This window comes from Rousettus aegyptiacus, unplaced genomic scaffold, assembly GCF_014176215.1.
Source record: "Rousettus aegyptiacus isolate mRouAeg1 unplaced genomic scaffold, mRouAeg1.p scaffold_m13_p_12, whole genome shotgun sequence".
NCBI lineage: Eukaryota > Metazoa > Chordata > Mammalia > Chiroptera > Pteropodidae > Rousettus > Rousettus aegyptiacus.
In genome coordinates, this window is record NW_023416287.1 from 94,049,233 (window position 1) to 94,062,135 (window position 12,903).

General features: G+C 66.6%; 1 protein-coding gene across 1 annotated transcript; it reads left to right on the forward strand.

Moving 5' to 3' along the window:
* Nucleotides 1–2,692: 2,692 nt before the first annotated feature.
* On the forward strand, nucleotides 2,693–12,374 carry KCNG2 (potassium voltage-gated channel modifier subfamily G member 2). The gene is given in 3 exon segments (XM_016126513.2): nucleotides 2,693–2,823; nucleotides 2,826–3,449; nucleotides 10,550–12,374. Coding segments are annotated over 3 exon segments (1,449 nt in total). The 5' UTR covers nucleotides 2,693–2,802; the 3' UTR covers nucleotides 11,354–12,374.
* The last annotated feature ends 529 nt before the right edge of the window (nucleotides 12,375–12,903 follow it).

The following is a 12,903-nucleotide window of genomic DNA, read 5'->3' on the forward strand; positions in this document are numbered from 1 at the left end:
TCGGTCACCTCTTCTCCTGCACGGCGCCTTTAACGAGTTTCCTCAGCGAGAGCATTTGAGCCCTGCACCTCAGCACACTGCGTGTAGGCGGGGTGCCCAGCACCAGGCGTCCTGTGCCTGGGGGCCGGGGGGCACTCGGCAGCACCCCGAGCTCTGCCCACTCGGGCCAGCAGCCCCCCGCGTCTGCAGCAGGGTCTCCTGTGCCCTGCAGCATGGAGGGGTGCGGGGGGCCCGCTCGGGAGCCCTGGTCTGGAAGAACCCCGCACCCTCCTTGAGGACAGAGGCCATGTCTCCTGGAGCACGGGGGCACCCCCTCCACGCAGCGCCCCACCCAGGCCTGCGAGGCTTCCTGGGCCAAGCACCTCCGCTGACCACAGTGTCCCCTCGCCACTTGAGGTCCTGGCGTGCGGGCCCGGGGGCCTGGACCCCCGCTGAGTGCACCATGTGAGGAAGCTGCTCAGAAAGTGCCGGCGGCTTCCATGACCTGCGCCGCGGCCGCTCTGAAGCCACCAAGACCGCCTCCTGCATCGCGTCTTCCAAAGGTCCCCGACCTGTCGCCCAGCCTGCTGTCCCCAACCTTCCCGGGGGCCCGGCCAGGGCGCCCTCTTCTGTCCCTGCCTTAGAACTGGCCTGGTGGGGCGGAGGTGCCGAGGGGCCTGGGTCCCCTCCCGCCCCAGGCTGCGAGCTCCAGGAAGCCGTGCCCTGAGCACCTGGCGTCTACCGAGTGAACGAGCCGGCCGCGGGGCATAGGCACGGTGGGATCTGGGTCCCTTCATCCCCAGGAACACGCAGCGACCTTGGCGCAGAGGACAAAGCACACCTGCAGCGCCGAGCACTGAAGACGCTGCCGCTGCAGCTCCACGGCAACCTTTCTCACGCTCCGAAGACATTCTCGAATTCTCTATTCGCAAGCGGTGCCAGTAGGTGCGACTTTGTTTATCCTTCCCCCCCACTCCTAGCCTCAGGCGGGTCCCGCTCGGGCCAGGTGGCAGCTCTGGGCCGCGTGCCGAGCACGGCCACGCAGAGGCCCGTCGCGTCCTTCCTGGGTCGCCTGGTGCCGGTTTCGGCTTCACCTGGCGGGGGCGAGGGCACAGAGTTGTTGGCAGCTGCAGGTCTCGACGTCGACCGTGGAAGCCAGCGGTTCTCAGGCTTCGGTGAGCTGGCCTGCCCGTGCACGCGCGCACTGCTGGGCTTCGCCCCAGACCCACTCACTCAGAGTTTGATTTTGAAACTGATATAAAAGTCGGATAACATAGTGTTTACATTTAAGTCATTTTAAACTGTGCGATTTGGTGTTTTTAAATAGACTCACAGTGTTGTGCGACCGTCACTGCTGCCTAATGCCGGAGCCCTGCCGCTGCCCGAACGAGGCCCCGTGGTCCCAGCAGGCCCTCCCCAGCGCCGCTGCTCCCAGCCCCCGGCTGCTGCCCGGCTCTGCCCCTACGCGGTGCCCACCCTGGACTCTGCCACGAGCGGGCTCGCGTGACACGCCGCCTTGCCTGGCTGGCCCCTCGCCTGCATCGTGCGGTCACGGGGTCCCCCTCTGGCATGTGTCAGGGCCGCCTTTCGCACGGCCAAACGTTGTCCTAAGGCGCACGCACACGGCATCTGTTACGCGGCCATCCGTGCATGACAGCTGGCTCGTTTCCACCGTTCGGAGATCATGAGCCGTGCTGCCTGAACGTGCACGTACGTGTTTCCGCTTGAACATATGTTTCCATTTCTCGTGGGTACATACCTAGGGGGGACTGCTGGATCGTGTAACCGTTCCTCTGAGGCAGTGCCAGGCTGCTTCCACGGCGGCTGCACCCCCTGTTTCACAGCCCCACCTGCCTCGTGGGGGGCTCCAGCTTCCCCACATCCTCTCCAACAGTTTCGTCGCCCCCTCGTTGGACCAAAGCCATGCGAATGGCTGTGAGGCGGTGTCAGCTTTGAGCGCATCTCGCCGATGACTAATGATGTTGAGCATCTTTTCATGTGCTTGTTGGCCATTTACATATACTTTTTTGGCGAAATGTCTATTCAAGTGTTTGCCCCTTTTTTAATTGGATGGTTTGTCCTGGTCTTGTTCTTGATCTTAGAGGGCGAGACCCCAGTCCTCCCCACGGGTGTGAGGCTGGCTGCAGGCTTCGCGTGCGTGGCCTTCGTCATGTGGTGGACGCTCCTTCTACCCCTGGTTACCGTTTGGTTTTATGATGAAAGGGTGTTGCAAGTGGTCAGATGCATTTTCTGCATCTATGAGATGGGTTGAGTATTTTTCCTTCCTAAATACGTACACTGCATTGATTCGGTATCACCCGGTTTTGCATGGTCAACTGTCTTTGCATTCCTGTGGTAAATACCCGTGGTAAATGACCAGCATCTGCTAGTATTTTGAGAGCGCCAAGCTAGAGATGATAAAGTCTCCATTCGGTTTATAGCAGTCCCTTTGTCCTCAACCCGATGAGGATCAGGTCACAGGGTGATGTCTGGGCCCCACCCAGCTCTCCCAGGGCAGCCTCTCCAGGCCGGGCTTCCAGTGGCCAGTTCCCAGTCTCGGGGAGAAAAAGGGAGGCAGGCGCCGCTTTCATGGGCGGGGGGGGGGGGGGGGGGGGGGGGGGCGGGGGGGGCGGTCTATCTGCAAGCTCGTGGTCCGCTATCCTGGTAGCGGGAGGGAAGAACCACGCGGGCAGGCCCAGGGGGTCCTTGCTTGCGCTGGGTCCCCAGACCTGGGGCGGTCGGGCTTCCCTGAGCTCCCGGCCTCACAGGCTAACGCGCGCCCTGTTCCTTCCGCAGGCCCAGCCTCCGGACGCGGCCGAGCGCATGGGGCCATGGCCCTGCTCCGCGGGCCCGCAGAGCCCCCGGGCGGCGGCGGCGGGGCCCGCGCTCGGCACGTCATCATCAACGTGGGCGGCTGCAGGGTGCGCCTGGCCTGGGCCGCGCTGGCGCGCTGTCCGCTCGCGCGCCTCGAGCGCCTGCGGGCCTGCCGCGGCCACGACGAGCTGCTGCGCGTGTGCGACGACTACGACGTGAGCCGCGACGAGTTCTTCTTCGACCGCAGCCCGTGCGCCTTCCGCGCCATCGTGGCGCTGCTGCGCGCCGGCAAGCTGCGGCTGCTGCGCGGCCCGTGCGCGCTGGCCTTCCGCGACGAGCTGGCCTACTGGGGCATCGACGAGGCGCGCCTGGAGCGCTGCTGCCTGCGCCGCCTGCGCCGCCGCGAGGAGGAGGCGGCCGAGGCGCGCGCGGCGCCGCCGGGCTGCGCGGCCCCGGGCAGCCCGAGCTGCGCGCTGGGGCCCGACGGGCGGCGCGCGCGCGGCCGGCGGCGCCTGCGCCTGCGCGACGTGGTTGACAACCCGCACTCGGGGCTGGCCGGCAAGCTCTTCGCCTGTGTGTCTGTCGCCTTCGTGGCCGTCACGGCGGTCGGCCTCTGCCTGAGCACCATGCCCGACATCCGCGCCGAGGAGGAGCGGGTGAGCGCGCGCCGGGCTGTGAGCTGGGGCTGGGGGCAGTCTGGGCAGAGGTTGGGGCAGTGGGTGGCGAGCCCCGGCCCGGGAGGGCGCACCTGCCCAGCAGTGGTCTGGGGGCGAAACCACAGGCTGGGGCCCGCCTCGCCTGCTCCGGGTCACGCGCTCTGGGCCAGCCCCCGAGGCTGCCGTTGGGGCGCGGGCCGTGCGTGCACAGGCGGAGGCTCCAAATTACAGCCGAGGTCAAGAGCTCCCGGGACTGTCTGGCCAGCAGGCCTTGTCCCCTGGATCTCTGCCAGTCAGTCCCTCCAAGCTTGGTCAACAGGGGGCCGACACATTCATTGTCACAAAGGTCCAGATTGTGTGTCAAGTTTCGTCGCCCTTGACAAAGGGACGCGACCTCCACATTCTCCCAAAGTCGAGAGCCCGGCCAGGCGCATGGCTCCGGTACCCAGTGCTGGCTTTGTCCAGGAGCTGGGGCTCCTTTCTGAGCAAACGGTGGACTTCCCGCCCCCTTCTGTCCTGGGAGAATACGGGCACGGGCAGTGTGGGCAGAAATGTCGCTGTCGGGTCGGCATCTGTACAGAGCGTGTCATGGAACGGTCGGGGACAGGTCAGGGAGTCGGGCGGGTTCTGACGGACGCAGATGAGGGTCGCCCTGCATTTCCTGATGGAGAGGACCGTCCGCCTGGCCTTCCCCTGGCTGGGCCCTGTTCCCGCCTGCCAGGCGCCGGGCACAGACCTGGCGGTGAGCCTCCCTCAGGCCGAGCAGCTCAGCCCGGGGCCTCATGCTGGGAGGTGCCGTCAGCTTGATATCCAGACAGAAGTAGAAGGGACTGTGGCATGCCTCTGGGACAGTGGCCGTTCACTGGTGTGACTGGGAGAGTGGCAACCGTGACCGTAGGTTAGATGTGGGTCTGGCACCCTCCTTGGCGGGCATCCGATTCCTGAGGCGTCTCCGGTGTCTTAACCAGGCCCAGGTTTCAGACTCTGCTTCTGAAGACACTTGATGCCTTCGGGTTTTCTAAGCAGCAATAACTCCGGACGTGCGGGCGGAGCATCACCCAGCTGAGGCCCAGGAGGCAGGAGGTGCCAGGGCGGCCTCAACCGTGACCGCGTCCCAGAGCCCCACTGGCCCACCCAGCACCCTCTCGGCCGGCTGCGTGTGCACGCCGCCACCCACGTCCGTCCCCGACCCCGTCCGCACTTCCCCGGACGTTGCCTGGCACTGCGGGGTGCCGGCTCACCAGTCCCGTGCCAGATGAAGAGCAGCATTGAGCGTGGGCGCGGCCACGCGCCCTCACCACCGTGCGGGGGAGACGCCTGGCCCGCTCCGCGTGTGGGCGCCCAGCGTGGCCGCTGCCGCGGGCGGGAAGCAGCGCCATGTTTCATCAACACGTGCGTGTTTGTAGTAAAATGTACATGAAATTCGCCACCTTAGCCACTTTTAAGTATGCCGTTTGGTGGGGGCATCTGATTCAGAGTGTCCCGCAGCCGTCACCGCCGCCCGCCCGCACGGCTGTGTCACGCTGTAAACTGGAGCCGTGTCCCCGTTAGACGAGGACGCCGGGCGCCCCCGCCCCAGGCCCACCGCCCGCCGCCCGCCCCGCGTCTCCCCGACGGGGCCACGCCGCGCGCCTCGCACCGCGGTTCCCGCAGTTCCGTCTTTTGTGACCGGCAGGTTTCACTCGGCCGAGCGCCCCCGGGCGGGCCCGCGTTGCGGCGGGCGTCAGGGGGTCCCGGTGTTGCACTGTGGCGTGGGCCGCACTGTCCGTCCGTCCGCCGTCGGTGGCCGCTGGTCGCCGCCTCCTGGTGTGAGGAGGCTGCCGTGACCACGGTGTGCACACGTCTGCGGAGTCCCTGCCCTCAGCTCTTCGGGGTCTGAGCCCATGAAGTGATTCTGTTTACCGACCCCGTTCCTCTGCCCCCATGTGCCCCCATGTGCCCCCATGTGCCCCCAGCTGCCTGGGACCCCAGGGCCGTGGCCCCCCGCAGCGGGACCTGGAGGGTGTGCTCCCAGGACCGACCGTGGCCTGCCCGGGGAGGCCTGCCTCTCAGGGCACCGGGGGCCCTTCACGCGGTGGCCTGGCTTTGCAGCGAGGAAGGGCTCCAGGCCCAGGCCTCCTATGCTGTCCGTAGGGACAGAAGTCGGAAATGCCATAGCTTAAATACCCGCAGAAAGTCCTGAATCCTCTGGCCCCCAAATGTACATTCTAAACCAGAATAACATGCCCGGGCCGGCCTTGCTTGCTAGAGTTCCCGGTAGAGGGCACAGCAGTAACAACACAGAGACCCCCCCCCTAACAAACTGCCAGGGCGGGGTCCCCCTCCAGACACCCCTCCCCCCCCAACACACTGCCAGGGCGGGGTCCCCCTCCGGACGAGCTGGGCTTTTGAGGCCAGGCGCTTGGGGAATGAGGAGGGGTCAGAGCTGTAAGTGTGGTCACCGGGTCACCAGGTCACCGGGCAAGGATGCAAGCTCAGCAGGGGGGTGGGGAGGGCCAGGCGCTTGTCAGCAAGGCAAGGCTGACCTCAGCCCCCCAGGCCGCGTCAGAGGGGGGTGCCCACTCCTCGCTGCCTCTGGGGTGTCTCCCGTGGGCCTGCGGCCTTCGCTGCCCATGGCCCGGGCTGACAGGTGTGCGGCCAGCACAGCTCGCCGCAGGCATGGGGTGGCCATGCCGCTGTGACCAGAGCACCCAGGGCTGCGGAACAGCCCGGAAGCAGCGCTGACTCTCTGAGGACATGCGTCTGGAGTGAAATTAGGTGACAGGGTGACGGTCGTTGGGGCCAAGCTGCTCGGCGGCCAACAGGGGCCAAGGCCAGCCCGGAGTGGCTGTCGTGGGACGCTGTGGTGTGACCTAGAGAGGGGACTTCAGGCGGCGTGAGGGGTGGACGGGACGGCTCCAGCGCCAGCTCCGAGATGCCATGGGTGGCCGGCGTCGCCTGCAGACAGGGCAAAGCCCTGACGGGGGGACGGCTGCCTTCGCGGAGGGCCCGGCGAGGTGGTGGGCCCTGAGGCCGGCGCCCGAGGCCAGCGCCCCTCTCCCCGAGGCCAGCTCTGGGCTCTGCAGCCGATTTCCTTCCGTAGAGCTCACGCGAGTCGATCAGGGCCAGCGTAGTTATAGATTCCACGACCTGTTGGATTCCCTGAGGACGTGTGGCCATAGCACCGAGAGCCAGTGACAGGTTCCGCCGCGTGGGGCGCACGGCGAGCTGTGCTGGCCTCTTGCTGGAGCCAGAGCTTTGCCAGGACAGCGGCCGGGGACCCGGGAGTCCGTGTCTCTAGGCAGCTGGGGTCGGTCACTCCCACGACGGTGCCAGGCCCCCAGCGGCAGGCACGGCCCCTGCCGCACTGCCCGCACCCCCCAAGGCAGGCCGAGACCAGGCGGACGCCCCGTGGGATGCGGCAGCGGCCGCTGTGACAGGCGCAGGCGCCCTCGCCTCCCGGGCCCCAGTCAGGCGGTGCTGGCCATCTGGTCCTCGGTTCCCTCCCGTCCTGTCGGGCCTCACAGCGGTCAGTCCTCAGTCCGGGACGTGGCCCTAGGGAGTGAGCTCACGGGGGTTATGCAGGACCCACCCAGCTGGGTCGTGCCGGGGAGGGGGGTGCGGGGTGCTCTGTGACGCAGTTTCGTCTGCTTCAATCAGACGGCGTCACACCGGCTGCCTGGCGCAGGGCGGCGAGCAGGGCATTCAGAACGGGGACATTCGTCATTTCCATCGCAATCGCAGCTGTTGCTAAATAATTTATTCTCTTCAGTAGATTGCATTTTCCTTTTCCTACTTGTCTGTTTGCCCTGTAAGAGCCTTTTTCAATAGAAAATTGAAATAAACCTTGATTCAGTTCAAAGTCAAATTATTATAAATTTGTAGTTAGTAAAACGAGTTAATGAGTATTTTCTCCAGGCACTCACAGGAGGCTGGAGATAGGGGAGCACAGGCGTCCCCCTGGAGGTGGAGCGTGGCCCGGGCAGGGCGCAGTCTGTTTCCGCGGCCGCGTGAGGCCCGCGAGGGCGGCAGACGTGGGCATCAGTGTCCAGATACCGCACAGGCAGCAAGGGATGCGAGCAACTTGAGAATTTAATTACACCAGATGAGCAGGCGTGTGTGGGCCTCAGGGCCTTTGCTGGAGCGCCCAGCCAAGCTGGCGGTGGCGCGGGGGGCGGGGGAGGCGCATGGGGGAGGGCCTCGCCAGGTAGCAGCCGCCCCCTCCGCCCCGCCTCCCGCCCCTCCCCGCCCTCCCCCCACCCCCGCTGGCCTCCCTCCACCTCCCGGCTCCGCCCAGCGACAGTGACAGCGAGTTGGAGGGACTGGTAGTGCTCCTGGGCTGAGGCCGCTGAGCTCTTGACCCCCGACATGAGGGCGGAGCGGGGTGGGTGTGCAGGTGCCAGGCCTCTGCCGAGCATCGCGTCGCTGGCCGCCTCGGCCTGTGACCGGACGGCCTTGGCCCCGTGTTTTTGTACTTTCACTGGAAAAGCAAAGCCTGGTCATTGCCAAGCGAGCGCCGTGCCGGGAGGCCGTGCCCTGCAACACCGTTTTCCAGACACTTCATTTCCAACAGTGGGCTTGGACCTGCTGCCACCGTCCGGGGAGCTGGCCAGCCTGGACTGTCCCCCGTGTCCCCCTGGCCTGGCGTGGACGGCCCCCTGGTGCCCGTCCCGCCCGCCCGCCCCACCTGCAGCGGCATCCCTAGCTCACGTGAGCCAGGGCACTCCCAGGCGTTCTGCTCAATCGGGTTTTGCAGCAGCGAGCGAGGCACCCACATGTGGGTTAGAGACGCTGGGTTCCGTGGCGCCTGCGTGTGCGGAGACCCGGACAGCGTGAGGCCGTGCAGGGTCAGGCCCTGTCTGCAGGCCGCTGATGGGGGCGGGCCGCTTGTCTCCCACGCCCTTGCAGACGTGAGCATGCGCATAGGAGCACTGTGCGGACACGAGGCGGAGGGCGCCGTGGCGGGCGAGGCCCCACCCACCTCAGGGTTTGGGGGCCACGCTCTTGCCCTCCAGGAGCGTCTGCGCGAGTCTCTGTCCTCCCCAGACACCTGGGACCAGAGCCTCCCCTCTCGGCCCCGAGAACGACGGGCAGCCGTCAGCAGGTCACCCCGCCCCACCCCCAGTGGCCCGGTCCCCAGTGGGGGCAACGGATGGTGCCTCACGCCGGAGCTGACGGGCAGAGGGTGGTCACCGCCTGGGATCCCCGCCCCGCCCTGTGGCCACCGGGGACAAGGTGGCTGCGCCTCTAGCACGCAGCGCCCATGGGATTCCTGCCCCGGTGACCGCTAGACAGGAGCGAAGCCGCCGAGGGTGACGGGGCTGGTGCGGTGGAGGCTGCAGGGCCCGGTGAGCCGGCTGAAAGGGGATTTGTTTGACCTGATTTTGGCCAAATAGTCCAGATGTGTCAAATGATGGTAAATCAGGGTCTGTTTTCTGGGTTGAAAGTTCCAGAAATAGCTCCCTCCAATTAACCTCATGGCTGGTCCTTAAGGAAATGGGGGGTTCTCGGGGGCTCCCTAGAGACTCATTTCTTCCCGAATCCACCAGGATGATCCGGCTGCTGCTGGGCACCAGGTCGCCCCTCCTGTGTGGCGAGGGGGCCTTCCCGGACCACCCCACGGGCCAGGCCTGCTCCCTCCTCTCCCAAACGCGGTGGTCACAGCCCCACGGGGCTTGCAACTGCTCCTGAGGGGGGGCCGCCTGTGCCGAGGGGTGCCGAGGCCTGCAGTCTGCCCTACGGGGACACCGTGTGGGGCTGCCGGTCACGGAGTTGAGGTTATCAGACTCCTGATCAGGTGAGGGAGGCCCGGCCACAGTGCCAGTACCACCAGCTCTGGCACTGTGCCTGACTCCACGGCTCCCCCTGTCACCCACCATTCCTGAGCATGGCGGGTCCCCTCCCTGGCCCTTCCTGGGGGTGGGGTTCTACCCAGGTCCATCCCCATCCCTAAGAGCTTCCATGCGGGGTGGGGGGTTCTGATTGCAGGACGGGGCTCCAGTGGGGGGCGGGAGGCTCCAGCACGGCCCCAGGGCTCCCAGGCCTCCGTGGGCCTGTGGGGGGCCATCCGGGAAGCAAGCACGTGGCCAGAATTTCTGGGCGCAGCGCAAGGCCGTGGTTAACGTGGAGGCCCAGGTACGGGGTGCCAGCAGCAGAGTGGGGATCTGCGCCTGCTCCCCGCCCAGCAGTGCGTGTGGCTTGGGAAATGCAGATTGGAGGTGTGCGGGGCCCGTGGGCCCTGGTTCCTCACAGAGCAGAGCAGAGCCATGTCAGGGCCCAGCTCCGAAGGGACAAGGCGGCGGGGGAAGCAGCCCCGTGGGGTCCCACCTCCTCCTGCCACGGATGCCGTGACACTTCTGCAAGGCCGAAAGCTGACCCATGACCTGCTCTCCACCTGAAGCATCAGGAAGCCCTCGAGCTGGTGGGAAGTCACCACACTGGCCCCGGGCTGGTGGGAGGTCACCACACTGGCCCCGGGCTGGTGGGAGGTCACCACACTGGGCAGGCCCAGGTCACCGGTCTTGCCTCTCCTGGTCTGAACCCCGCCCCCCCCCAAGCTGGGCAGGGCTTCAGGGCCCAGTGTGCACAGTTGCAGCCTCCACCCCAGTTGGGGCTGGGCAGGAGACGGTGCCATCTGCGCCCCTCCACCCCCCACTGGGACTTAGGGCAGCTGCGGGGGGGCTAGGAGCAGGAGACGCAGGTAGAGGAGTGTGTAGGCGGGGGGGGGGGGCGAATCTCCCCGCTGCACTAGGACTGGGCCCGGCTCTCGGTTCAGAGAACAGACCCGTCTTTCTTCACAAGTTTTCCCTCTCATGAATGGATGTTCCGTTGCTTTGGCCCTTGGGACCCTCTCCAGACGCTTTACAGGGCTGTGTCGTTTTCATGATTTTCACCATTTTTCTGGGGAGTAGGTCAGCTGAGCTCATGCCAGAAGCCAGTCTGCACTGAAATCTTTTTTCACTGGAACTGGGCATTTCCGCGGACCCCCTGGGCCTCCTGCAGGGGCACACTTGCATGGGCTGGAGCGGGAGCCAGGGCAGCCAAGCTGGGACATCCCCCCATCCTAGGGAGCCAAGGGCACAGGCTTCGCTGCCCCCAACAGGCGTCCCTCTCCTCCCCAGGGCGAGTGCTCCCGCAAGTGCCACAACCTCTTCGTGCTGGAGACGGTGTGCGTGGCCTGGTTCTCCTTCGAGTTCCTGCTGCGCTCGCTGCAGGCCGAGAGCAAGTGCGCCTTCCTGCGGACGCCGCTCAACATCATCGACATCCTGGCCATCCTGCCCTTCTACGTGTCGCTGCTCGTGGGCCTGGCGGCGGGCGGCGCGGCGCGCGCGGGCGCGGGCGCGGGCGGCAACAAGCTGCTGGAGCGCGCGGGGCTGGTGCTGCGGCTGCTGCGCGCGCTGCGCGTGCTCTACGTCATGCGCCTGGCGCGCCACTCGCTGGGGCTGCGCTCGCTGGGCCTGACCGTGCGCCGCTGCGCGCGCGAGTTCGGGCTGCTGCTGCTCTTCCTCTGCGTGGCCATGGCGCTCTTCGCGCCGCTCGTGCACCTGGCCGAGCGCGAGCTGGGCGCGCGCCGCGACTTCTCCAGCGTGCCGGCCAGCTACTGGTGGGCCGTCATCTCCATGACCACCGTGGGCTACGGCGACATGGTGCCGCGCAGCCTGCCTGGGCAGGTGGTGGCGCTGAGCAGCATCCTCAGCGGCATCCTGCTCATGGCCTTCCCGGTCACCTCCATCTTCCACACCTTCTCGCGCTCCTACTCGGAGCTCAAGGAGCAGCAGCAGCGGGCCGCCAGCCCCGAGCCAGCCCTGCGCGAGGACAGCACGCACTCCGCCAGCGCCACCGAGGACAGCCTGCAGGGGCCGGATGCGGCCGGAGCGCCCGGGGACTCCGCGGACGGCGACTGGGCGCGCACGAGGCCGGCATGACCCGGGCGGGGGGCCTGCGCACCGTGGTGGCCGCAGCTGCCCCTGGCACTGGAGGCTGCGTCTCACAAACTTTACAGCGACAGCTTTTGCCTCACACCGCACAAAGAGGGACAGGGACTGACCCTGGGGTGGCAGCTTCTGCTGCTGCGAGGGCCTGGCTCCGTGTTCGCGCATGGCCAGCCTCGGCCTGGGCTGACCCCGCGTGACTCGGAGGTGGGGCCAAAGCCACCGCAGTGCTTTGGTGAGAGGAACTCCCAGAGGGCATGGCCAGCTTTTCTCCCTTCCGTCCCCTTTGAAGTCTGACTTTGGCTAAGGAAAAGTGAATTCGGGAAGTTCTAGAAACTCCAAACCTTAGCAAAACCAAAAAGCTACACTGTCCCCAGGCCTCAGCCTGACCCTTCCCTGCTCTTCAACAAGCGAGGTCCCAGGGAGCAGCGTGGGGGGTGCAATGGAGGGAGCCCCTGGAGAAGCAGGATGTGAGTCGTCCCCAGCAGATGGGGGGTGGTGCCTATACGTCCAGCCCACATCCCTGCCACGTGACAGGCACAGAGGTGTGACACCGATGCTCACGGTCCCCCAGTTCCTCTGCGGTCCAGCCCTGAGCCCCAACCGCCTTCCCTGGCACTACCCCTAGACCTTCCTGGGTGGCTGTCACAGGGACCTCTGCCCTTGCGGCTGCCTGCGGCCACCTCCTGTCCTCTGCCCTCTGTCCTCCGGGACGCCGCCTCCTGTAGGAACGTTTCCCTCCCTCTCCATGGCTGGAGGATCCGGGAGGAGACGGGACAGGGACCCTGGCCATGCAGCTGCTAGAACCTTCCGGTTACGCTGCTTCACACTTTTCATTTCAGTGCGCTGAGCTGTGATGCCTGGGACGTCGCTGCCCCAAACCCTGCGGGAGGGGAGCCTGCGTCACACAGGGGCCCCGCCTGGGGTCAGGCATGGGACACTCACCCACCCCCACCTGGTGTGGCTTGCGCCAGGGCGCCTGGCGGGGACCAGCAGGGAGAGGAGGGGAGGCTGGGCCGGGGCCAGGCGGGGCCAGGTGGGGCTTCTCCTGCCGTACCCAATAAAACGTGCCGCCTCCTGCACCACTCGGCTGACTTCCTGTAGGCAGTGCCAGCGTCCTCCCCAAAGCACAGGGGCTGGGGGGCCAGGAAGGGGCTCCCTGTGATCACGGGGACTCGGGACCCATGAGTGTGGGGCCACCTACCTGGACACACAGCCTGCTGTGTCCCTGCTGCCCCAGGGCGAGGCTGGGCGTCCAGGGGACCGGCCGGGAACAGACTGCAGGGCTGGGTGGGGCGGGATGCTGCGCTGAGCCGGGGCTCTGCAGTGCCACAAGGCAGCCTCAGTTTCCCCTTTCCTCTGCCTCACTCCTGGCCACGCGTAAGGGCACAGACACTCCGGCTCCACCGACCGGGTGCCAGGCAGTGTCAGGCGGGCAGGGCCCTGGCGAGCCGGGGAACTGGTCTTACCAGCGATGAGCCCCGTTCTGGGGTCAGGCTGCGCCGAGGTCCACGAGCCAAGGAAGGCGCAGCCCAAACGATTTC